The sequence below is a fragment of the Mixophyes fleayi genome, chromosome 1 (genome assembly GCF_038048845.1).
Source record: "Mixophyes fleayi isolate aMixFle1 chromosome 1, aMixFle1.hap1, whole genome shotgun sequence".
Taxonomy (NCBI): domain Eukaryota; kingdom Metazoa; phylum Chordata; class Amphibia; order Anura; family Limnodynastidae; genus Mixophyes; species Mixophyes fleayi.
The window spans coordinates 266,705,986-266,733,385 of NC_134402.1; the positions used below are offsets into that span (position 1 = coordinate 266,705,986).

The window sequence follows — 27,400 nt, forward strand, 5'->3', positions numbered from 1 at the left end:
ATGTATTTCTGGGGGCAACTGTGGCATACTATGTGTTTCTGTGGGCAACTGTGGCAAAGTATGAATTGGGGACACAACTATGTGGCATAGGATGAATTGGGGGCACAATTATGAGGTATGATGTGAACTGGGGCACTACTGTGCGGCATAACGTTTTTTTTTTGCTGGTCCATTACTGTTAATATGATATTAGCCTCATAAAATGAGACATAATTATATATATATAGCCGCCGAGAGGGAAGGGGGCGGCTACAAATTGTCTGGGCCTGCTTGGTGGCCCGAGTCCCCTCTGGAGACCTATCTTTGAGTGCAGGGGGATCGGTAGTGGCTAAATCCCCTTCAGACGCCAGGTCATGTGACTGCAGTGGTCACATGGTACTCAGCGGGCTGCTGAATATCTTCCCATGCTGTGCAGTGGAGAATAAGGTAAGAAGAAGGTGTGCTGGAGAGGGGGCATTTGTGACGAAAGGTGATGGAGAGGGGCATGTGTCACTAAAGGTGCTGGGCAGAGGGGGGGGGGGAAATGTGATTAAAGCATGTGGGCAGAGGGGACATATTAGAGCAAAGCTGCTGAGCAAGGGGGCATGTGTGAGTAATGCATTTTTCTGGTGCTTTTTCTGGTGCTTTTCACCTGCTAGACATGCCCCCAATTATGTACTGCCACACCCCCAATTGTACGACCACTTGCATGCAACATTTTTTTTTACCATGCTTAGCTATAAGGGGGGACCCATGGAGTTGCTGTACTGGGGCCATTAATCTCTCTAGGCAGCTATGTATGTATATGTATATGTGTGTGTGTATATATATATATATATATATATATATATATATATATATATATACACACACACACCCAACCGGCACACCTGGGTTTGACTAGATTTTAGCCGGCACTCCGATAGAAAAAGGTTGCCAACCCCTGACTTAGTACATTCTACAAAATAAGAGTTAGAATATGATTGGTTGCTATAGGCAACATCTCCACTTTTTCAAACCTGCAGCTTGATAAATTTATCCCCAGGACTGCATCGACGTCAACAGAAGAGGAAGAAGGTAAGAGGAGAGAAGAAGTGGTAGCTGTAAGGGGGACAGGGGAAAAGTGTGTGTTGGGGGCAAATAGAATAAGGTTGGGAGATAGATAAAACAAAGGGTTGGCAAAGAAACACAGGGGGAGACAGAGTTGCACAAAATTAAAGACAGACACAAAGTGGGGGTAAGAGATGCACAGATGCTACAAAACTGCAGACAGATAGGAAAAAACAACGGGGGAGAATAGACAGGGCTGGGGGAGACAAAGTTGCACAAAATTAAAGACAGACACAAAGAGGGGATAAGAAGAGACAGACAAACACAGAGAAGACAGAAATGCACAGACACACAAGCGGGAGGGCAGGGCTACACATACAAAATTGCAGACAGAGGGGAAGACACAAAGGAGACGAGACAGGGGGTGAAAGGTAGAGACAGACAGGAACATGGTGGGGAGTGAGGGGGGTAGAAGTCTGCAGACAGCAGGGAAATCTGTGTAGTGCAGGAACCTGCATCATGTGACGAGGAGCAGAGAGGTCAGGGGGGCAAGCCTGTGCAGTGTGCACATGAATAGGCCATGCCCCCTGTGTGATGAGAGTGGTCGCATGCTGCCTCTATGTAGGAACAGGCAGCATGCGGCCAATTGTACAAAGGATACATGGGTGATCCAGCTGGAGCCCCCAGCAAGCTTGCTAGCAAGGCATATTTTATATAGTTTAATAGTAGAAATTGCGGGCAGCCGTGGTGCCTCCATGTCTTTGCGCCCTGGGCAGTTGTATTGCCCTCATTATAGCCCTGGGTGGCAGTTGGGGACAGGTGTGTAAGTATGTGCCCGTGTTGGGAAGGGACCAGTTAGCTCTGTAGCCTAAGGTATAGGTGAGAATGAGGTAAACTTCCAAATCACGAGAGCACAGAGTGCGGTTTCTGATCAGTAAAGTAAATCAGGAGCGGTTTCCTGACAAAATAGAGGTGATGTATTACATGATGATGTTAAAAAATTCAGTATTACAGCAACGCTCTATTACGAACAGCTGCAACTCCTCCCACATCAGTATCTTGATGGGCTCTAATGTAAGTCAACAAGATTGGGTTGCTGTTACATCAAGGCCGTACCCATGTGTTTGAATCAACCAATCACAACCATGCAGTTCTGCAAAGCAAGTTTGCTTGTTAAGCTTGAGAAGCACCGTTCTCATAACATGGCATCCTGCTGTAGAGGAGTGAAACAGAGCATAGTTGATGTATTTAGTTAAGTATGACTTACTAAATGTTATCATTATTTAATATATATATATATATTTTACAGCTCAGAAATACACTGACTTTGGATATATATTAATGTGAAATAGTGGGGTACTTGCTAATTATTCGGGTACCACTTGACTGCACCCACCTGACAATCCAGTGAGTAAGATTTGGTTATTTTGAGTTTTCGTTAACAGAACTTTGATTCTATCGTGGTGTACTGATGGTACTGTAGAGGTTCTGGGCACCACCAACAACCCTACTCTCTTCACACTCTTTGTCGCTTCAGGAGTTGTCCCAGCTGGAGAGCTTTGAGTGGTGAACCCGAAGTGTGGCTCCCAGGACCTGCAGCAACTCAACGGTACAAATGACCTACAGTACTTATTATTTAAGCAGCTGGGAGGGGGAGAGAGGAAAGTTGGCCAGCCTTGCCAGCACCCTCAAGAGAACTGAATGCTCCCTAGAATATTAGGCAGGCAGAGTCCATGTTTCAAGTGGTGCCCATTTAATTAACAAGTACCATTAGTGATAGCACCAGTAGTGGCTTATTTATTAACCTTTATTTATTAAGAAGCACATTACAGGTAATATTTACAGGGAATCATTCACATCAGTTCCTGACCCAATGGATCTTACAACCTATATTCCCTACATTACGGAACATGCATGGGGGGAATTTAATTGACTATGTTACTTGCGAAAGTAACGCGGCCCGCGCACTATTGTTGCGGTAAAAGTGCACATTATTACAGTTAGTACGGTAATTTCAACGCTGATTTTTGCTCGCAGCTCTGAGAGCCGTGAGCAGAAATCAGTGCTAAAATTTCCATACTAACAGTAATAGTGCGCGGGCCGCATTACCCAATTCAATTCCTCCCATAATGTAGGGTTTATTGTCAGAAACCGGTTAACCTACCTATACCTATTAATCTAACATTTTTGGATTGTGGGAGGTACCCAAAAGCACAGAGGAAACGTCTGCAAACTAAATGAAAGAATAAAAATACCTGATAAATAAGGAATGAATTAATCAAATAACTCAAACAACACATGTAATAATCTTATTAACCAAAATCAAGATGTAAACATTAATTAAACCCTTCAGATTGTAGGGTACTTGGTTGATCAATTCAAAACGATTCTCTGAGACATAAGCAACGGAATCTGTCTTCTCCCCTTACTGTTGGAGTGACCCCTGCCCTGTGCTAATGGAATATAATTGTATCATTCCATGGATAGTGCCACTTGATTGGTACATTCTACCTGTCTTTAGTTTGCATATACCGGTATCTCACTTGCTCCATTTAAGGTATATGACTAAAGATAGATAACTGTTTTGTGCAGATTATTACCGTACCTACAGATTATTAATAATGCAAAAAAAATTTCTTTGTTAGTACATGGATTTGCCAATAATGACGTAGTTAGTAGATAAATTGGGCTCCGGGAAAATGGAGCATAAAAACTACCTTACGTTCTCTCTTGTGTTTACAAGTTAATACGCAGCCATAGCAGAACCAATCATCATTTACTCGCAAGAGTCCCGCACCTACCGGTACCATCCTCGCTTGCCATTGGTTTATGCTGAAGATCACACCCCTCAGTCTACCGAGTCCCAATAGACGGTCGATGCTTTATAAACCAGCTGATTGGTTAAAGTGAACATTGTGTTTTGGCGGTTTGGTGTAGAAGATGGCGGCCTACTCCTCACCGGAGGAAAAACTTTTGCATTTTCCTCGAACGGAGGTGATGCTGATCGCGGATCAGAAATTTAACGCTGGAGATTAGATGGGTCTCAATTTCCTGGATTAGCGGCTGCTCTCACTGCATATATCTGCTCTCTGGACTCGTGTCACCGGGGGGACGGGTTCATTGTGCTTCTCTTCTCCCGCTTCGTTTTCTGTACATTGCAGGCTGTAGCTGCTCGTGGGCCTAAAGGGTCCCTGGAACGACTTCACCCCCCCATTGTCGTACCGACTGCCAACATGCAGTCCGTCCCTAGGTCTCCGCACTCTTGGCAGAAAGAGCACCTGTGGTTGGCGCTCCAGGCGCTGGGCTTTGAGGCCGGAGCAGAGGCTGTTATAGTTGGCAAAACCTTATCTCATGTTACATTTGGAGTGTGAGTGCTATGCAAGAGCTCAGATTTTTCATATTTTCCTGCTATGGTGTTTGTGGCTTATTCCCAGGACCGTAATTTTCTGCGTTGCCAGTAACTGTGTGAGACATGCACAGCCTATTACTGATAACTGGCTTTGTAAATACATTTAGAGAAAGCTTATCAATATAGTAATGTCAGAAACCAGATGCTTCACCACATTCTGTGCCACACTTATTTCAGGTCACTGTTTTGTTCTCTATACAGTACCTACTTTTTTTTTTTTTTTTGCTGATTATAATTTCTTTTCCCCTTAGAAACATGTTTGACAAGCCCAATAAGGATGCTTTTTATGTTGTGTTTCACTTCCTGTTTGCAAAACTGGACAGTGTGCGCTGCAAGGAAGTTTTCAGGTAAGTGAAAATATGAGCTAAAGAGAATTTCTCACCCAGTCTTAACTAGTTTTATTCTTGTTATGGCTTTTGTTTTCTGTACTTATCTTGCTATGTTCGTTCAGTGTGGGGTGTTTTTCTTAAACTGTTGATGCTTTCCTTTTCACTCCATGAACTAAAAATTATACTTTGTTTTAGCAGTTCTGACCAATGCAAAACTCTCTTCTGAAACTTTGCAGCTTACTATATGAATGTTAGTGTGGGATAATTTTTAGATGCCAGTTATGCATAATGAAAACCAGAAAGTAAATCATTACACTGGTGATTGTCATGTTTGAATACATGATCCCAACTATTTACCCCAACGGTCACTCTTTTGTTAACACAGTGGGGATGGGACCAGGTTATGGTTGTACATTATGGATAAACAATGGTGTTTTTGTAATGTAGTTTGGATGCAATACCTTAAGTTTGAGAGTGGGAGTAAGAGCTGGCAGAAGTTGTGGACTCTACTTGCTCCCACCATACTAGCCTGTCTTAATATTCTTGTTGCCAGCAAGTACGTGCCTGATGTTGGGAGACATTCTGGATCACATGAGCACAGTACCACAGTTTAAAAAAAAAATTAATTATGGTATTTTGTTTAGCTTGGGATGTTCCACCCCAAAAAGTTTTCAGTGGTGTTATCCTTTTTTTTTTTTTTTTTTTTTTTTTTTTTTAAACCATGAATAACATTGAGTAGAAACTGACATATGCATACACACTTTATAGATTGTAATCTTAATATTCTTTTTACTTGTGGAAAGCAAACTTGATGCTTTAAACCTATGATTGTAAAATAGGTTTACAGTTGTCTCGTAGGGTTATCTTTCATGCTGTATCTAGTTAAAGACCAATATCTGTCTTTTGGTAGTAGTCGTGCTTCTGTTGCCTAGAATTGTCACGGTTTCAAATTACATAAAAATATTTAACAATTTGGAGTAACACTATTGTTGTAGTTCTATCAAACTGCCTGAGGGACTAAACCTGGAACAGTCAACATATTTTAACTAATGTGATTATAGTAAATTAATGTCTATTTAGAAGGTTGGCCAATCTGTCCTCACCCACCTCCATTCGAATCTGTTTTCACCAATTCGTTATAGCATGGGTATATGCTCTTATGCAACTGTTTGCACATCGGTGGAAACAAACCTTGATTGACAGAAATGCTTATTAAAGTGGATCTGTGGCGTGCATACATACTGAATGTAGTTATCATGTGGACTAAACAATACTTCATTGATTCTAGTACAATTATAGGCTTCTTTCTTTTAAATGTCTTACTTAAATTGTCTGGCTTCACTGTGTTGGAAATGTGTCCACTTTGAAGACTTGCATTAATGGTGTTAATTTGATAAGCATTGTCAGAGAATGTCGTGTAAATAACTCCTATCCACTTCAATTGCTGAACTCCACTTTAGCTGCATTAGTCGTGGTTTTTTTTTTTTTGGTTTTTTTTTAATGGTTTTGTCATTGACAGGTATTGTTGGCCCCCTCTAGACAAAAAGAAGGATGCAGAATTTAGGAAAGCAGTATGTGACTGGCTGAAAAAGATTTCTGTAAGTATCCTGTTTTCGTGAATGGTTTCATGTTTTCAAAGTACTTCCTGACCATTTCTTGACACACCCTCTGTCAATTGTCTGTGTATGTATTTTATCATTTCATATGCGTTGGCTGAGCGAATTGTCTCCATTCATAGGAAGACGTTGGTAATGGTTTTCCTCAAGTTGTCGCGTCAATATTTCTTTCACCTGGTGGATCTAAGTTTGTGCAACTTCTGTACCACTTTGCAAGATATGTTATGTTACAACATATTAAGAGAGATGTTGATGGTGAGTTTCTTAAAATTCCTGTTGCTAGTTATCTAAACAAAAAAGGGTATGAAGTCTAATCTCAAAAATATAGTGTGAAGAGAAAAAGGAGGCACACATATGGTCAAGTACACTAAGTATAGTGTATTTACTATTTATATCTACATACTAAGTAAAGGTTCTGATGTAGACATATTAGAATAGGTAGGTGTCAATGGACTCAAAGATAAATGTGGTACATGAAAGGTTATGTCATAACTTATTTATAGTCTCTAAGGTAAATGGTATATTATTCTATAGAAAGTGTATTCTCCTAGAGCTTATTTAAGGTAAAGGAGGGGGGAACACATTTCATTTGCATAGGCTAAGCTATTTTTGAGTACTTTTAGTATAGAGCATTGTCTTTGAGAGCTGAGTAGCAGCACCCTCATCATATATTCAGGGCTTATTTTATGATATGCATTTAGTGGTTAAGCATATTTTAATGTGACACGTCTCAATTTTTAGAAGAATATATTTTTACAGGCGTCTTGATATTTTTTGTTGCATAGTTGTTCTTGTCTAGTCACTACAGGTGTTTTTGTTTTTTTTTTTTTTTCCCCCCCAAAGGTGGTGATTCATATATTCCAGATTCTCTGCAATGTAGAATTCAGGACACGCAGAAGGCTTTGGCTAGAAATAAGGTGGCTCGTCGCAGATACCTGCTAACATTGCAGAGGGAAAACTTTGTGATCAAAGAATATCAGAAAAAATCGCAGTTAGTATTGGCCATATAACTATTCATAGAATGTTTTACCAGGAGACAAAAAGCAATGTTAATGTGTTTCTAAGCATAAAGGTACACAAATGTAATTTTGTGTGTTGAGGTAATTAAAATGAATTAATAGAATTTTAATTAGAATTTTTAGTCCAGCATAATTTCTTTGCAGACATTTAAAACAATGGAAAGGATTTGCGGTGAGGGTTTGTAGCTGTCGGGTAGTTTTTGCAAGCCTTTGGGGCATGATTTTCAAATGTAGTGCTTCCTCCTTGTATTTTGGGGCTACCATTGTGGCCAACAATTGCACCCCGATATGTGGATACCAAAATATTTCATAAGTAATTATGTTGGCCTAAGATTTCTGCCTACCTACTCATTTTTCTCTTGTCTCATAGAACAGTAAATAAAAAATAAAAAAAAGCTATATAAATGAAGTTTGAATCCTTCTCACATGGTTAGTGTGTTGGAAAGTATCAAGTGTTGCACCTTTTCCACCATTGTGAGTTAATTTTACTGTGTTTGTTTTAAGGTTGCTTGTAAAACAAATAAGGGACTTACGCTCTGAGTGTGCAACGTTGCAGACCCAATACAGGTAAGCGAACTGTTTGAATTCTAAGTACTTCTTTTGTGGACTACTTTGCCCTTGAAGTGCATCTAGGAAATCAATCTGTAGAATATAAAACCACCCTGATGTTCCCCTGACTGCCCATTGTTCTCTTATAGTTAGTGTGGTTAGAGTGCTTCCGAATGCTGGGAGCTGTGACACGTGGATGTGCCAACCTAGACAAAAAGGACAACTCCTATTGACATAGTGCTACATACATGTTAACTAAATATGCACATGCCTTCCTGCTGTCAGACTATAAAAGGGGTTGCACATGTTCCACAATCTTTGGTTTTGATGCGCTCAGGAAACAAACATTCGACACTATAGAACTGAAAACCGCCACCACAGTTCTGCTACAAACCCTGTGGGGGAAAAAAAACAACTTGCCACTGTACAACCGATTTTAAGGCTCGGCATAGTGGGTTCTCTTCAAATGGTTTAAAGTATTCCATTTCGGGTCATCTGTATTGGGGTGGTGAGCAATCTGTATTCCTGGGAGGAGCTATTGAGAAGTGCGTCTGTTCAGTTTACTCTGTGGTGCTCTACTTGGGATGTAACTGAGTGGTAGCTTGTGAATAAAGAACTAAAGTCTCTCAAATAATAAGGGCATATTTAATTAGCGGCTGCAACTTTTTCTGGTACTACAGTACATATTGTGGATTTCTCCTTGCACACCTGTGTGGGCGAAGAGAAATCCATTAGGTTGCATCGTATTCGTGACCATTCAGGAGGAACTCTGACATAATTGAATATGCCCCATGACGTGTAAAACTATTGTAGAGGTGAATTCATGCTTTTGAGATGTGTCCCCACCTACCAGGATCTGAAGCTATAATAGGAATGATATAGAGCATTTATAATACTGAGCCTTAGATTATGGCATGCTTGAGGTTAGGCTAGCTAAACTGTTGTAACCATAATTGTCATTGTGAAACTAAGTTACAGTTGTAGAATATGGCCGTTTAACTTCTATTAAGACTGTCCTGTAATTTCAGTAGACTTTAAATTGTATTGAACATTGTTGGCTTAAATGCTTCTCCAGAAAATATTTCTGTTACGTTTCCATTTAAGGAGCGCAAATGCCATGGTTTAGGTGTTCTTATTTCATTATTTTTTTATTTTTTTTTTTGCTATAGATTGGATATCGTTCTTAGTAAAAATGTTGGTCTCTTGTCGTCTGACTAAATTCTTTACGAATCCAGCTTTCACTTTATACATTTTTACACCTATGATTTTTTTTTTTTTTTTTTTTTTTTTTTTTTTACATGGACTTTAATATGGGCGAGTTTCATTTATATACCGCACTGTAGCCAGACATCTTTTCTTTCAATAAGATTTAATCAAACATTGCAAAAACTTTGTCTGTTTCAGAGAAATACAAAATGTAAAAGCTGACAACTGCAAGAGAGATGCTAATATTGAGGAGGTTAGTAACTTTAGGTTTTATCCCTCCTTTCTGAACTTTTGTGCCTATACACTCTTCCTATGTTTAGTACATGTCATTCTTATGTGCGGTTTTGAACACTTGTCTCTTTGATCGGTAAGATCCGCTCAATGTGGGACACCGTCTTGTGCACCGTGAAAGCTATTGATAAAGAAGTGGAAGTTGTTGATTCTGTTGTTGGAGGAGATGTGGATCGGTACTGTCTAGATGGGTCTATTGTTGCCCTAAACATTCCCAATGTATTGGTGACCAGAATTGAGCAAGACATGCATGCGGTATGTATACCTGTGTTTTTCTTTCTCTGGTAAAACTAACCAATAGAATAGGTAAAAGCTGGTTTGGGTGTTTTTTTTGTTTTTTTTTTAATGGTATCTTCAAGCATTGTATGAAAGGAATAGATAGACCTCCATCAAGTGTTCTTATGCTGTCTGTTGTGCAGCAAAAGGAAAGAATCTGAATTTAAAAGAACCCCATTTATTTGCTCGTAGTCTGCACATCGGTGTAATCTAGTATATAGATTCTCCTGCGATATACAGTCTCATTCAGCTAAATGGAATGCTGCCTAAAAATTACAGTGGTAAGCTCTGTGCTTTGAAAATGGTGCACCATTTTAGTGTTTTGAAGTTTGCAAATGTGCATTTTGCAAACTTTGGTAATGTCTGTAAGAACCCTGAAACACAAACACGGAATAATTTTTATTTTTTTTTGTTTTTATTTTGTGACATCTCTGTTAAACAGCTTCAGATGGAGAATGTGTATGAGGCTGGAAAAGTAAATCTCGTGACCGTTATCCAGTTGCTGAATGAAGCCTTAAAGATAGTGGAACTTGAGCACAGCCAAAGTGGTGGCAAAGAGCTACAGGTGGATCTGCAATATCTTGTAGCAAAACTGAAGTTTGAAACTGAAGTTCTTGCAAGATTAAAACACATGAGGTGAGTTGTGTTTTTTTTTTTTTTTTTTTTTTTTTACACAGATGCTAATTTGCTTGTTTTTCATAGAACTGCTTTTCTGCGACATTTAGGGATGCATGCTCTGTTTAGGTTGTGTTTGAATGGGATGCGACAGTGGTGGGAGATTGATACACAGATGGAGATAAAACCTGCTCCGTTTGTCACAAAATCTCCCTAAAGTAGTAATGCCTTTTGATGACCGGGACGAACTGAGAGAAATCGTAACGGACAGATACGGGGCAAACATGTTCTTTTGTTGTGGATTTTTTTTATTTTAATGTATTTTGGATTGTTTAACCAGTGATCTTTATTGTTGCAGACATAAAATAAAGAGGGAAGACCTGGTATCTATAAACAAATCCATTTCTGACACTGAGAGGGACTGGGAGAAAAAATGGAAGAGGATTCTAGGCAAATCACCTTTCCTCATCTTCAAAGGATTGAACCCTGTAAGCTGTGGTGGATATTTTTTTTAACTGTTCAGTTCTAGAGTTATACCTAAAACTTTTTTTTTTTTTTTTTTTTTTTAAGGATCTTTAAGCGAAAAAACTCATTTAAGGTCTGCAGCAGAAAAAACATTTATTCAGTGTTAATCTGACATTCTATTATCTAAAGCTCTTTAACAGTAAAGTTTTAATAGCATGTTGACTCTGACAGCTGAAGCCACATCTCTAGAACTGTGCTGTGTCCTAATGACATCTGATGTAGGCCAAACAACTTGGTTATCTCAAAGCTGCTATATTAATACTTTCTGTAAAACAAGCCTTTCAGTCACACTTTAGGTTGTAGGTGCTTCATTAATCAAGTAAAAATGATGGACACTTAATTTTACACGCTTCAATTAAGTCTTGTTTTAAGCTCCACTTAATGTAGCTTTTGGTTTATAGTAACCTCAGATAGAGGCTTGGTTTGTTCATTAAACAAACACATGATCATTACCCTGCTCTCCTAAGATGCAAATGTACATGACACGATTCTGAAGTGCATCCCAGGCCTAATCTAGTATTTCTTATTTGTCAGGTTCTAGAACTTCAGCCACCTCTTGCTCCTTTTTCGTTTGACCCTGCAGCGGAAGAAGAATTACGCAGCAGTGTATTTAGCCAATACCCGGTATCTCTCCCAGGTGAGAATTCTTGCTACCACCCTAAAAAGCATATGGATCATATTTAAACTTATTTTGTCCAAAAATTGAGAATATTAGATGGGTAGAAGTTATACATTGAAATCTGTAGTTGGTCAGATAATTGAATGGCTGCAGCAGCAGGTGATGTGTGCTGATCATGTGAGAAACATTGACTTGTCCACTCCTGTTTTGTGTAAGGGAGAGCAGGGTATAGGAGGAGAGCGAACCTTACATCTTGCATTTTTAGTATGTGGTGTATGTCTTTCTGCACTCCAGGCCTCAGCTTCTATGTTACTTCCCATGTGGTTTGTTGGTCACTGGGAAGGGTGTTGGGCCATAACCAGAGATGTATGTCTAACATGTAAAATTTTTGTGTGCGTCTGCTTGTAATGGACACTTGTATGCAAGTGTCTAAAATAATTAGAAACCTTGCCTAGGAATTTACAAAACAATAAGTGTTATGGTTATGAGCATACATACAGCAACAATGTTACCGGAGCCCTGATTTAAGAAAAAAAAAACAACCAAAACTTCCCCCAGTGTTTTGAGTGATGTGATCCCTTATCTGTTTAATAGTATTTATACATTTAACACTAACAAATTAATTAACTGACACATGCACATCATTTACACTCTCTTTATATGCGCTGTTATAAGGTTTTTTCCAGCAATGCATATATCTGCCAGTTGTGTGGTTTTTTTTTTTTTTTTTTTTTTAATCTGGGCAAACTCCAGCAGCATATGTAAGTTTGTAAAAGGTTAATTAATGCAGTGATGGGTGAATTGATATAGCTGGAGGCTTGCACCTGTGTGGCTCTCCTCAACAGCCTTCACAGGTTCCTTGCAGAGGAAGGAGGGGGAGCACAGTGCACTCCTCTCCTCTGGTTATGTCATGTGACACAGAAGTTGGCTACCTTATTCTCTGCATAATTATCGGAGGCTGGTTAGCTTGAGATGAAGGCCCAACAGGCAGCCCCCCAATTGCCTATTTTAAGTCTTGCCGCTAAGTGTAAGTGGGTGTGCACTAAAAACCTAAAACCCTTGTGCTAATGAGCCTTATCCTGGATGACTTCAGCTAGTAGCAATCCCATTCACTACTGAAGCTCTGGTAATTCTGTAAATGGTCCCTCTACTGATGGGACTGCTTGCTTCTGCGTTTGTGATGTCCCTATAAACTGGAGAGCTAATTATTATGGGGGGTGGGTGTTTGTTTGATCTTAATTCATGTTTCTAATCAATAGACTTGTCAAACAAGGATTTGAATGTCAAGGACAAAGATTACAATGACTCCTTTATGAGTTTTATGGATGCTACATTATTCACACCCGCCAGAAGGTAGGCGCTTTACAAATAACATTTCTTCTTGTCTTCAACTATAAATGTTCTTTAATATGTTTTGAGAGTCTAATTGCTCTCCAGGCCCTTGTGTTCAGCAGCTTTTCATTTGTTTCCATTCTTTTAGGCCATTTGTGTGTAACATGTAGTATTACTTGGTGTAGTTATCTGCTTGTAGTGTTGCACAGGTAGCTGTTATGGAAACGTAGGTTCTGTTTCTGTAGTGTGTGTGTGTTTGGTTTTTTTTTTAAAAAAAAAATCTTACCTTTTTAAGAAATTTTGAATGTTGAACTTCTGTTTATAGTATGCAGCCCACAACCTCAGGAAATACCCTACATTAACTGAAGCTAAGAGCCAGCTTGTTGCTGGGGAACTTTGTCTTTTGAGCTTGGGTATTGTTACTTGTATCATTAGGGCTTGTTTTCCTGGTGATTTTATTTTTATTGGTCAGCTAAAAATAATTTGACCTTTTAAATAGTGTAGCAAGAGTTGAAGATTTCTGAGCTGCATAATATGAATGTAATATATAAGATCCCATCATGACACTGTCTGAAGTGATTTGTGGCTTTATGATTAAATTCTGAAGCGTCAAATAACCGGATTATGAAAAAAAGACTGATTTATAACTGTATATGGCCGAGTGGAAGAGAGAGAAAGTATGGGTGTGGGGAAATAGCTACGTAGGGTTATGGAGGAGTGAGTTGACTTGAAGGGGAAAATATTGGGGGTCAGGTGCAAGGAAGGTTGAAATCAGGTAATGGAATAGAGGGGAGATCATAAGAGAAAAGTAGGAGGTTCATAGTAGCAAGTAGATACAATCAAGGGTACAACTTGTACTCTATGCAAATCAAGTAAACATACAAGGGGAATATAGCATTAAATGGGGTTAAATAAGAGGTGATTCATGTAGTAGTTAACAAATATCAAACCTATAATAGATCTAGTAGTGTAATTGAGTGGTTGGACATCTTACAGCATTTGAAGATTTAAAAAAATGAAGTTTAAAAGGAAATTGTCATGGTGGTGATGCTAGAAATCTTCAGATGTGTAGAAATAACATTGTACTATTCTCTCTCATTGCTTACTCATACAAATGTTTTCAAATAAAATGGTGAAATGAAGATGTATATAGCCAATTTGTGTACAAGTATTAAAGTGTGAATAACCATGTACAGTATTGAATAAAGATGAAAATCTGAGCTGTTCAACAGTCCAAAATAAGAGGACAATAATATGTCAAGGATATTACAATGTTTATATTTTATTGACAATTCTATTAAGTTAAAATACTAATTAGTGTGCCAGAAATAAACCATATAATCGCACGTGTCTTGCCACAACTTGTGGCTTCCTCATTGGGTTCTTTTCTTAAGCGACAGCCACACACCAGATTATTTTTACTTATTTTTTTTTTTTATTTTTTTTTCCCCAGGAAATCTTTACCATTCCTTAACAAGATGACTCCCAATAAACGTAGAATGTCCCTGAATGAAAAGGTGAGGCATTTGTTAAACTTTGCATAATTGATAATTTCTTCTTTGTTTAGCTGTGAAAATGTCCCTTTCAATGCTTGTGGTCTATTCTGTGTTTTTTTTTTTTTTTTTTTGTTTTTTTTAATGTCCTTTCTATCGCCTGATAAATGTCAATTGATACCCTTATGGTAAGGCTAAAATATTGATAGTGAGGTAAAATATTTTTTATATTTGCTAGAAGGCAGGAATTCACTTAGTGAGGAAGCAATTAAATGACTTGATACAAACAATTTGTACAGCATTTGGTGCCAATATATTCAGTATCCTACTCTGCTGTAATGCTGGAAACTCTCTTGCTGTTTATATTTGGACGGCCCATATGCAACCCAGTGACCCAATCCAAGTTACATAAACTATTAGTGTCAATATAAGATACTCATCGGGGTCTGGTATTGTCATTAAATGGTAAGGGAAGTCTGCAGTTACATTGCAGCTCTCTGGATTAGTTTATTGCCACAATCATTGACAATCTATAGGATGATGCATCCAATAGTAGTACTAAACAATATCTGTCTCCCGTCTGTAACTTCATCACCAAGTGACTTAATTTTGTCAACTAGTGCTAGAATCTTGCATATGACCTAAGCGCTGCAGACAAGGCAATGGAGTTTGATGTGAGAGGGTGTGGTAAACTCTTTCAAAGCTGCATAGCCCTAATATATTTACTGCAAGCCACACACTTGGATTGGAATTCTCCTTTAGCTGATAAGCATGACTTTTAATCTTTTTAATTTTTGCTTTATGCATGTTTTTACAGGAATTTAAGACACCCACTACAAACATAAAAGACAGTTTTGTACAAAAAACTCCAAACTCTGCACCGCAGAAAAGGTTGGATAGAAGCTGGAGACACACTGCTAGCGGTGCACTGCGTCACACCCCAACACCATGTAAACGGGATGCCATGAGTGCTGCACGCATGCAGCTTGCACAACAGGTTTGGATCTCTATTTTTAAATGTATTACAAATATATTTCAGAACACAAGCTGGTTGCCATTTAAAAATAAAGTGTAGTGCACAAGGCCTTGGGCTAATGAGTTTTCCTGAGCAGCTTTGACATTTTAAGACTCTGGTACAGCTAAAGTTTTTGTTTATAAACATGATCTTGTGAGGAAGAAATGACTTTGTTGTAGAAGAGACTGAACAACCTAGCTTGCCTTTTTGAATTTGAGCTGCTCTGTTATGTTGTAAGCATGCACTGAGCAACTTCTATGCAGTACATCCCCAAGTCGCTGGTTTTGATCAGTAGCTGCTATAAAAATTGACCCTAGTCTCTCTCCCTCCCCCCCCACCCCAATAAATGGTGGTGAGGATTCGTATCTATTCTCTTAGCAGCCCTTCATAGTGCCTAAGTGTTTTTAACCCTCATAGACTATAAACAGACAATTGGAGTAAGTTTGTCAGTTATTTAACTTTAACAAATAGTTTAAAAAGGATTGTACTCTATCACACAAGTACTTAATGAATATCAAGAAATTAAATGAGAACTGGGGTACAAAACCCCAAAAATGGGTTTTGTGATTAAACTCCTATTGCAGCTCCACTCCCTATCCAAATTGTGAGGTGATTCTTTAAGTGTCTGATCACTGTTATTGGTTGGAGAGTATTTCCCTTTTAAAAGCTGTGTGCAGGGAAGCCTCAACCCAGTTAAAAAGAGTAGTATGATCATGTTCAGATTTATTTCATGTTTCTATTTGCTATGTTTGTGAGTTGCTCAGCTTAACATGTATTGGAATGTTAGTTCCACATATTACCTGATTTTAATAGAGTACAGCTTGAAGTAGGTAGAATAGCATTAATAATGTGAGTGTAGATGATCCAGAGTGTCTTAATTTTTTTTGGGGCATTTTAATGTTAGTTGTGTTTTTTTTTTTTGTTTTTTTTTTTTTTCTTTTAATAATGAATGTTATACATTCATAGCACCCATAGTGTAGTGTGATGGGTAACCTTCAAGACCCTCTAGCCTTCAAATGAGCAACCTATTACCCTTGATCTCGGTATTAAGCTAAAACAATACTTGTCTATTTGTAATAACACATCAAAAGGCATTTATTAAAGGTTGTCAATTTTTTTTTTTTTTTTGAGTGCAAAGGAGCTGGGGAGCCACATAGGTCCTATCACCTGTGTATTTGAGTGTTTTTTTGTAGACTGCAACAGGGACTTCTATTCCAGTGCTTGGTGAATAAAGACTTGGTGAATGTGAAGACTTGATTTAAACTTAAGACTAAAGGGAACAGTGTTCATAATTCTCTATGTATGTCTATCCTACTTCATGCTTAAAATGGGAGACTGATACACAGATAGATGTCTTGTTCTTTTCTGTTCTGGCTCTCCCTAGATAAATTGCTTTTTGATGACCGTAACGAACTGAGAGAAATCGGAACGGACAGATACGGAGCAAACAATTGCTTGTTGATATGTGAATAGTTTTCCGTTAAACAAAGTTTAGCAGTCTTTCTCTCTAAAACATAATATGTATTCCCCCTATAAAAAAAGACAAAACGATCCCTCCTCTTGTTCCACCTGCCTCTTGCTGCCTCTAATCCTCTCTCCTCATCCTTTCTAAGCCCCCCCCCCCTTTCCTCTGTCGTAGTTGCGTTGTCTTATGTAGTTTCTTTCTGTATTGTCTTGTTTTCCATGCCCCCTTACCAATCTGTATTTTGTTCTGTTTATTTTTTGTTGATTGTGCGTGCGACACCTGTGGCGCCATGTAAATAAGCTTATGTAGATTTTGATTTTTGTTTAATGGCTTCAGTGTGTGGGCAATTTTACACCTTTTTACGGTCAAATTTCCGTCTTTGTAGCAGCATACATCTGTTATGGCATCTCTATGTGAAATGGCTTGGGAGCAAGCAATCCCAATAAATGGTGTACAGTTGGTGAATTCATGGTGTTTCTTGGTCCAGTTTTGCTTCCTGTGTGAAGGGGCCTCTATCTTCCCTTGTACCACAGGCTATTGCTTTTACTATTTATATTTTGTCTGACCAAAAGTTGTTTCAAGAAGGTACCCATAGGTTCGGTGGCACATCTTGGGTTATTACTTGTCTTTGTTCAGGATGGGCTGCCGTTGCAAATTTTATACCTGGGCTCTCAATACTGCCTTAATTAGTCTGATGTCGTAATTCAATGGTACAGTTAAGACTGCTGTGGCTTATAGCCATACGGTTTCAATCTCCAGTTTATGACTTCGGTAAGATGTCATTTGGGTTTATTGCTTTGTTCTTGTGATGGTGTTTCAGTAAGAATGCTAGTGGTATGACCTGCAGATTATTCCTTTTGTGTGTAAATTTGTAGTGGCTAGGTCTATAACCCGTTCCTGTGCAAAACACTTAATGGTAAAATCTGTGTATTTTTTTTTTTTTGAAATTGAGGAAATGGAGCATGTTGTATTTCAGTGATCAAGTTTGTAAACAAATACTCATTCAGTTTATTTTATGAACATGAAAATCCTGAAACTTGACTTCATATAGAAGAGTACAAACTAAGTATTATATTCAAATGTGTAGAATTATTCCCTGTTGGTGTAATGCTTGTAAAGAAACATGATGCTTAAGATAGACTTTGCAAAATGCTGATATTGCCGTACCTCTCGGCTTGATTGTCACAAATCTTCATTTGTAGTATTGGTTCTATAGAATTTTCTGACAAGTTTTATTTGTCCCCCCCTCCTTTTCAATAATAAACCATGCAAGTTTTTTTTCTACTTTTGATGTCTAGGTTGCTGATTACATAGTTAACGATTCTCCAAGATCAATGTCAGGACGAGGAATGGAACTTGACGACTTACTTGGCATGCTATCTTCTGATCCTTTCTTATCCAGCAAGGAGATTCCTCGAACTCCAGAGAACTTAAGTAACTTAATTTTTATACTTTTTTTTTTTTTTTTTGCTTCATGCAGCATCTTCTTAAATACTACATGTCCCTTCTATGTATGTTATAATATATGGCCGTTCTTATTGTTCAGGTTAGCCAGGCATAGTTCAGAATGGAGTAAGGGGTTGCTTTTTAGTTCCCAGAACTCCTGCAATTATGAAAATGCAACTCATTAGATGAGCAGGATAACTTAAAGGTTCCATAGTCCAGTTAGTATATCTTGTCTCCTACCTGTTCTGGTGTGGTTAGTGTGGCATTACTGACCTTCAGATCTCTTATCGGAGTGTATTTCCCTTAAGTTTGTTTCTTGCTTTTTAATTTCTATATTACAAAACAGGAGTTTTCAAGTGGCAGCTATTGAATGACTTGTTTTGGCACAGTGTTTAGCAGTGTGTCACTGATGTCTTAAATACGCCCAGCTTTGTGTGTCCATATGCCTGCTAAAATTTGATTTGTTACTTAGTTTCAGATATCCGAACCTCTTGGAGAAAAGCCATCCAGACTGAAGAATTTTGCAGTGTGTCCAGTCCAGTGGAAGATCCATGTATAGAATTTCCTACTGAGCTGGAGTCTGCTCACAGTAGTCAGGTAGACCTGAGCATGGCGTGCTTCCTGTCTACCTCTCATGTGTCTGAGCAGAATGAGTCACCTGACACACGAATGTCTGCAAGCACTGGGAAGCCTGGCTTGCACCAGCAAATAATCTTTAGTCAGAGCACAATGCCTTTATTGGCATGTGAAACAAACACACCACAAAAAGAAATTAGCCAACTAATGGAACATGGGAATTTACAGACTTCAGTGTCTCCTTTTGTAGAGAAGATCTTTGAAATCCAGTCTTGTAAATTGATCGACAACATAATGCTTATACCTACAACTAGTCAAGAAAATGCATCTGCGAACACTACTCTGTCGTGGAATTCCTCAAACATAGTAGAGTATAGCAATAGTTCAGACAGCCATGAAGTGATTCAATTTGGTATACTACATGAAACCCTTCCGGAAGCAGTTGGGAACATAAGTCTTAATAGCACGACTAGTGCAGAGACCACTGAAACAGACCCCAAGAAAGAATCAAGTGATGATCCACTCTTGGACAATACAGAGCGTGGCTGGAAAATTATGGAGCGTAAGTTGGACATAGATTCTATACGCACTCGATATGAAGCTCTTAAAAAGACATTTTTTACATCCTTAACAGAGGATGAGAATGATGATCAGCAGTCCCCTTTGAGGAGGGTTGCCAAGCACAAATCAGAGTCCAGTCTTCTAACAGACTCTGGCAATTTCTTTAGTCCTTTAGACAAAGGATTAACACATGTAATGACTCAATCACCAAAAGAGAGAAAGCTCTCCCTCCCACAACTGATCTCTTTTTCTCCAACTGAAGGTCTACATGCCAAGAACACAGAGGAGTTGGCAGATGTGTTCCATACACAGTGTGAGTTTTTATACTTTTATTATAATATGTATTTTTATATCATTTCTATTTCTTTACTATTTGAGAGACTGCTAATTTTGGGTGCTGGAGTAGGCACTTATTCTAAACGGTAAACTCTGTATTCAAGCTCTTTCCCTACTATGCTACTCTGCCGTGGAGTACAAAGTGTGGGTTTGTTTTTTGTTTTGGTTTAAATCTTGGTTGATGTCTGTAGCTATAGACCTCTATCCTTGTTGGCTGGTTTAGATTAGTGGCCAGGAACCTGTAGCAATGAGCATTCGTGATTCTGCTAAGAGGACTGCACTCTGCGAGCTGCAAGAGCAACTAGAAGGACAGGCAGCCCCAGTCACTTAAAAGGTTGAGAGAGGACTTGCAGCAGTCCTCCGTGGCTAGAGTCCTGCATCAGAAGGCAGTGCAGGAGCTCCAGTGGCCAGCTTATGGTTAGGTGGGGGCTGCTATTCAGGCAAGCTCCACACTAGAGACAAACTTAGCAATGGGATCAGTCCTATGGACAGCACCATGTCTGAAATCGCCAAAAGGGGAAGGTTTTTTCCATGATAGTATAGTGCACAGACTGTGTTTTGCCTGTGTACTCTTACTGTTTATATTGAAGTACAGATTTTCTTAGACAAGATTGGGTCTGTATTTGTCCTAGGTGCATTCAAAATTGTTTTGCACTGTTGTGCGATCTTTTATATTTGTTTTTGCGTCAACCTCCCTTAGACCCAATAGCAGTAGTTAAAGAGCCTCTTTGGGTCCAAAATCTAGTAAAGCGAGTGCAAGGTATGGTCTTCCTTGCTGGAGAGGTTTTCTTGGAGACCTAGTCATCCAACAAGCCCAGAGGGCTCCAATACCAGACGCACACTCTGGCTTGGATCCTGGACGGCAGGTATATTAGAACTCTGAAAGCTTTACCATTCAAAGAGTTTGTCCTCTTCAACCCAGAACTGGACAGGATTGTCTCTTGGGCCATGGGAGAAAACATTTTTGTACTTACCGTAAAATGTCTCAACAAAGTTGGGGGACACTGCTCACCATGGCGGTATAGAGGGCACTGTGTGGAGTTGGGCAATAAAAAGACCTGTTTGGCCTGCCCTCATCTCCTCTATGCCCCCTCACACCAGAGAGATCTGTTTTTATTTTAGTGCCACTGGAGTAGGCACGCATTTTGTTCACTTAGATTTTATTTTTTCTGACTGCGGTGTTCACAGCGCAGCAGGGAGGGAGAGGCAATACAGCTCTTAAAGTTGCACTTTCCTCTCCAACTTAGGCTGAACACTGAGTGACCGAGTGATCACTTTGAAATAGTCTCCCAAGCAAAAGTGTGACCAAGGTGTCAGCCATGGCCATTGCACCTACCTGGATGCAAAACCTGGTAAGATCTAGTCAGTGTCTTCATCGCTGGAAAGAATATTGGTCTTCCTCAGGTAGGCAGCGCAAACGCCAAGTTCAGTCCCAGGCCCGAGAGCTGCTAGTCGGCAGTGACCCCTCTTAGGGGAGGATGGTGAAGTTGTTAATGCCTCAGTGTCTGAGTCTTCATCTGCCTAGGAGGATGATTTTCCCACCAGGCAAGGAGTGAAGGATCTCATTCTAGCGGTAAAAGAAAAGTGCTACACATTTCTGAGGAAGAACAGGTGACCTCTTGGGTATCCATGTTTAAACGAAAAAAGAAACCATTTCTTTTCTATCCTCTCCACAATTGTCAAAGATTTGGCAAGAGGCCAGAATGAAACCTGATGATAATAAATAAGACAAAACCTTCTTGGAATCAGATATTTACTAATTTCCAGACTCTGAAATGGTGTCATGGGCAAATCACCCCAGCATGGATGCTCCCTTTGTGCATTTGGCAAAATCCTTCATTATTCCACTACCCATTGATGCTAAGTTAATAGATAGGTGGGGGGGGGGGGGGGGGTGTGGTGTTGCTCAGTGAGGCAGGCAGGCATGGACAGGGCACTGGCCAAAGCCAACAGACAAGCAACCTGCTTGACTCCTTCCTCCCCCTCCCTTCCAGAAGTACTGTGGTGGGGGACCATCTCCTTATGTTCTAGGACCAATGGTATAGTTCTACCACAGGTGCCTGATTAAATGGAATAGTTTGCAGGGATTATATCGTAGACCTTTTGGGACAGCCCCCACGCTGTTTCATGGTTAATCCCCTTCCGCGAGAAGGAGCCAGGACGGTGGCCCTTCAAAAAGCTATTCTCTCCCTGTTTGGGTCAGGGGTGATTGTACTGGTCCCAAAAGAATGGGAGTTGGGGTTTTGCTCGCATCTCTTCCTTGTACAAAAATCAGACCTGTTATACTGTTACATTCTAAACTTAAAGTCCCTCAACGCTCACTTGAGGGTTCCCAGTTTCCGCATGGAAACGATCTGTTCGGTAATTCAATGGAAACTAACAAGTTTTCAGCATCCTTGGACATTATGGATGCTTACCTTTCATATACCAATATGGCAGGGACATCCCATCCTCTTCAGGTTTGCGGTTGGCCAATCTTCCTTTCAATTCCAGGCTCTGGAATTGGGCTCCAGGCTTCCTTTTGTCTGCTAACGACACCAAGGGTATTTACAAAAGTCATGGCAGTGATGGCTGCAATTTTACATTAGCAAGGAGTAGCAGTCCTTCCGTATTTGAACGATCTCCTGATCGAGGCAGATTCAGCGTCCCGGCTGAGGTCCTAGCTGCATCTGACTGCACAGACCTTAGTTTCACGGCTGGATTATAATTATTATAAACTGGTGACATTGAATCTCAGACTGCAGGGTCTCTAGTACATTGATTGGTCCACAGAGGAGAAAGTTACCAGAGTCAAGGCGTTGGTCATGCCATTCCCTCGAGCGAGTGGTCCCTTCACCCAGCGGTTTTCTCACTGATTGTGCAAAGGTGGGGTCTGCCAGAGGTGGACATGATGGCCTCTAGGCGACCTTGCAATTCAACCAAGTATTGTGCCATGTCATGGAATCCCCAAGTGTACCTAGTGGATGCCATGACTGTTCTTTGGAGGTTCCTTGGGCCACGAGAGAAAAGTGTTCTTTCCTACCAGTCAATGTTTCCAAACTTAATGGCCAGAGATTTCAAGTTTTGTTTGTGGTTGGATTTTTTTTTTTTTTTGTTCCAGGGAACATAACAAAAATTCAGGACTGTTACTTTACCCCATGTGTTGGTCCCCAAGGAGTAAGCAGGCTTGGTTGGGCAAGTGTTCAGGTCCCTTGGCTACTGTAGAACAGACTGCCTGAAAGGGTTCTTTCCCCATCCATAAAAATCTGTGGCAGCAACAATGGGTAACATCTGCAGATATGTGGGTCAGAGGAATTATATAGAAAAGTTGTTTGGGACCTTTCTAGTCCTCCACCCAAGCGGTTCTTTTGCATACCACTTACAAGAGATTGGACCAGGAGGTTGCTCCTTCATGGGGCTATACATTCCTGACTTATTGTTGAATAAGTGCTGGTGTGCATCACCTAGTTGTATGAGAAGTTATCATTTCACACCCTAACTATCTTTTTATATTAAAGTTAGTTTAAACACAAATATAAATAATGTAAGTTATACCATTTATTTATATAGCGCCACTAATTCCGCAGCGCTGTACAGAGAACTCATTCACATCAGTCCCTGCCCCATTGGAGTTTAGTCTAAATTCCCTAATAGTCGCACACAGACAGACATGGAGAGACTAGGGTCGATTTTGATAGCAGCCAATTAACCTACCAGTATGTTTTTGGCGTGTGGGAGGAAACCGGAGCACCCGGAGGAAACCCACGCAATCGCAGGGAGAACATACAAACTTCACACAGATAAGGCCATGGTCGGGAATCAAACCCATAACCCCAGTGCTGTGAGGCAGATGTGCTAACCACTAGGCCACTGTGCTGCTCACAACTAGGTACTACAGAATGTTTTTGGTGCAGTTATTCGTTTCTTTGTAGATATATTTTGTTCAACATGTAAGGTATCTGAAGTGTCTGCGCTCTTGCATGTACATATCTGGTCTTTTGCAATGACTGAGCTGTCCTGCACGCCAAGTTATTGTCCAGCCCAAGTTGGTGCCAAAATGAAATCTGCATAAAGATAGTTATTCCTGCATTGGGACAAACCTAGCTTTGGGAAGTAAAGAATATCTCCATCAGCTGGATGTGGGCATTATGGATTTATGTAGATTGTCACCCTTGCGTAGGACAGAGGGCCTCCTTGTTCTTTATGACACAGTTAAAAAAAACAACAAAAAAACTAAGATATTTGTGGGTATAGCAGGGGAGGAGCTTGAATTCAGGCAAGTTTACAGTTTACTCCATCTATACCACAAGGTTAGCCACCAATTCAAGTGTCCTTCCTTGGCATGCTGCAGTCAGTTACCTTGATTGCATATGTTGGTCTTTTGATGGAAATCCCATAACCTAAGATTTAGTACTGCTTTGATTCCGCTCTGCATGACTTTTGAAATCTCTAATTGCTTGTTACATCACCTTCTAGGTACTGGAGCTCTGAATAAGACCTTTGACTTCGTGCATTCTGTATCGGACCCACCAAAATGTACAGAGGAAGGTGTGGGGCAATTAATAGCATTGTAGAATAATGAAGATCCCTCATTATATGAACTTAATATTTGTAAATAGATCTGAGCAATGCCATAAATCGTCAATGTTTACATTTTACTTTACTGTACAAACTTTGTTCAATGCAATTATTTTTTTTTCTCTCCTAATAGTCTTATTTAAGGTATGTGTTCTTGCCTTTTGTGAATTGAGCCTTACACTTTTAATGGGATTCAATGCACTTCTGGTTTGTTTGCACTTTAAAATATACATTAATAGTTAAATGATTTGTGCATGTCACACTATTAAAAGTCCTCCACACCACCACGTATTTTGGCTCTGGTATAACTGGTTTGGTTTTGTTAAGAGCAATGTCATGTGTGCTGATATTTTGCAATTTCTGACTAGAGACCTGCACAATGTTTTAAGGCAATACCTTAATTCAGGGCAACAGAGGTGTAGACCGTCAAACGGCCTCACGAACTAATGTGCAATCAATTTAAAAGATAAATAGAATTTTATAGTGCCCCTTTCTTACATATGTCTGATTTAGAATGATTATAGCAGGCACCGAATCTACATGGATAGTAAAACAAATATTTTCTGACAACTGATTGGCTCTTTCACTGTCCCTGCCAATGAGACTGTTTGCTCCTTTAAAACTTTCACCTCATTCTTCTTACTTTCCAAAGACTTGTTCTTTACACATCTTGTCACCCATGACATGGTGTAGCAATATTATGTTTTTGTGACTTTTAAAACTGTTTAATGCTATACCTGTTTTTAGAAGGTGCAGGGAACTCCTCAAATAGGACATGTGCATCCAGTGGTGAAACCAGCTTCGATATTAAATCTCTAAACATAGTATTGTTTTGTTCCTAACTTTAATGGAATTATTTTTCCATTGAAGTACTATTTCCACAAGTCATTGCCAAAAAAGTATAGATGTTAACAACAATTGACAGCCGAAGCTTATTTTATGGGCTGTAGGTGGTTCTATACATCAATTCCGCCTCTTGGGAGGCTATCGGTCCCTTCAAAATCTTTATTATTCATGTTATCCTCTTACTAAACATGTAATATCCTCTGCAATTGCCTCAGACTAATTCCTGTAATATATAATTTTGATATTGTTGGGACATGACTTCTTAGTTAGTGGGTACATACAGCAAAATAATGTGCAATTCAATTGTGGGCGTTTTAAAAGACTACCAGGTTGAGAAGTGAAGCTGGAAATAGAAGTCTCTTAATACACCTGTACCCTTCATGTACCTCATTCACCATCGTAAATAGACTGGGGCAAAGATATATTCTTATCCCTCTTATTCCTCTGTTACCCTCCCTGGACAAGCAGAAGTGAGTAGTAGGCTTATCCTAAATCTGTAAAGTGCTGCACAGTAGAGGAAACAGGACATACAAGGCAGACAAAATAAATGCAGACATGAAAACAAAGGATATGGAGGACTCTTCAACTTAGAATGTAAGCTCTCTAATGAGTAGAGGACACAGGACCAAGAGGAGTAAGTGGCTTAGAGTTGAGATTGGGGTAGCTGTGAGGCTGTATTAGTGTGCATAGTATCATCAGGCAAAAAGGTAAGCTTTGAAAAAAGAGATGGGTTTTTAGAGAATGTCTAAAGATTTAAAGGCTGTGGGAAAGCTTGATTGGGCATGGTAGGGAATTCCAGCATGGGAGAAGTTTTGTAGGCACAAGTGAGAGTTGGGTACCAGAGATGAGTGCAAGTCAGAGATATGTCTAAGATGTTGGGAGGGAGAGTATTTTGACTTGACTTGAGATGTATGATGGGTGGTGTTGAGTGCTTTGGAGGTAAGGATGAGTAATTTGCAAATCCCTACACTGGCTCCCTGTGTCATCCAGAATAAGATTCAAAGTGGTGCAGCCGATGTGGAGTGGTGAGAGAGAACCAATTTTGCAGCAGCGTTTAGAATGGATTGAAGCTTGGATATATGGGTGTCGGAAATGCCAGATAGCAGGAGGTTGCAGTAGTTAAGACGGGAGATGAAAGAATGGGTGTGTTTTGGTAGCATGTTGAGTAACAAGAGAGTGTATTTTGGCAATGGTTTTAAGGTGAAATTGACAGGACTAGGCAAGAGTTTGAATGTGAGGAATAAAGCAGAGGGCTTGGGAGACTGAGGAAATTGTGGTGTTGATAGAGATTTGAAGGCAAGTGGTTTTGGCAGAAGAGACGATGAGGTCTGTTTTTGCTATGGAGTTTGGGCAGCATTGGGATATCTATGGAAATGGCTAAAAAACTATTACATCGGAAGTACAGCAGGGGAGAGGTCAGTTGAAGAGAGCGATTTGTTTGTCATTAGTGTAGAGATGGTACTGGCAGCCGAATGAGTGAATTAGTGCTCCAAGAGAAGAGCTGTACAATGAAGAACCTAAAGGGCTAAGAACAGAACCTTGTGGGACCCAACAGATAGTAGAAGGTGAGGATGTGTCTGCGGTAGAAACGCTTTAGGAGTGGTTTGTTAGGAAAGAACTGTCATAAATGCCAATGGAGAGCGTCATTTGACACTGTTGGTCACCCTCTTCAGAGGTCCAGGAGAATGATTATGGAGAATTGACCCTTAGGCTTTACGGTAAGTAGCTCATCGATCACATTTGCAAGAGCTGTTTCAGTGGACTGTTGGGGCTGGAAGCCTGATTGCAGAGTCGAGAATAGAGTGAGAGGAGAGAAAGTGAGGTGGGTGTTTGCCTCCAAACTACTTGAGTGAATAGTGTTCAAAGGGGAGGAGAGACTGGAACAAAAGATGCTTTCTTTAGAATTGGTGAGATGAGTGCATGTTTAAAGAAGGATGGAAATATGCCGGTGAAAAGAGACAGGTTGAAGAGATGAGCTAGAGGTGGGCATGCAGTGGAAGAGAGGGAGTGGGGTTGATCGGATATGTTATGAGATGCGTGTAAAGACTTCGGGGTATATTAAACTGCGGGTTTGAAACAGTGGAGGTGTTGCCTATAGCAACCAATCTTATTTTTAGATGTAATTTTGTGGAATGCACTAAATAAATATTTGTGGAATGCACTAAATAAATAACTTGAATCTCATTGGTTGCTATAGGCAACATCTCCACTTTTTCAAACCCACAGTTTAGTAAATATACCCCTTTGTCTTCAGTTACTGGAGAGAATAAGTAAGGGTGGATTGGTGGGT

The 27,400-nt window shown here is 39.8% G+C and overlaps 1 protein-coding gene and 2 non-coding genes across 4 annotated transcripts; all 3 read left to right on the plus strand.

Moving 5' to 3' along the window:
• Positions 1–3,906: 3,906 nt before the first annotated feature.
• On the plus strand, positions 3,907–24,555 carry HAUS6 (HAUS augmin like complex subunit 6). 2 transcript variants are annotated; one of them, XM_075210700.1, is made up of 17 exons: positions 3,907–4,396; positions 4,690–4,785; positions 6,287–6,365; positions 6,506–6,638; positions 7,227–7,374; positions 7,907–7,969; positions 9,356–9,410; positions 9,530–9,703; positions 10,167–10,360; positions 10,698–10,827; positions 11,399–11,501; positions 12,743–12,836; positions 14,269–14,332; positions 15,126–15,305; positions 18,087–18,222; positions 18,707–19,684; positions 24,163–24,555. In XM_075210700.1, the coding sequence occupies exons 1-17, from the start codon at positions 4,263–4,265 to the stop codon at positions 24,258–24,260; spliced, it is 2,859 nt and encodes a 952-aa protein (XP_075066801.1). In that variant the 5' UTR covers positions 3,907–4,262; the 3' UTR covers positions 24,261–24,555. The 2 variants fall into 2 exon arrangements, with proteins under 2 accessions (XP_075066801.1, XP_075066809.1); XM_075210708.1 differs by lacking the exon at positions 9,530–9,703.
• On the plus strand, positions 10,497–10,627 carry LOC142137231 (small Cajal body-specific RNA 8). The gene has a single exon (XR_012687875.1).
• On the plus strand, positions 16,652–16,776 carry LOC142137232 (small Cajal body-specific RNA 8). Its single transcript, XR_012687876.1, has one exon.
• Positions 24,556–27,400: the final 2,845 nt, after the last annotated feature.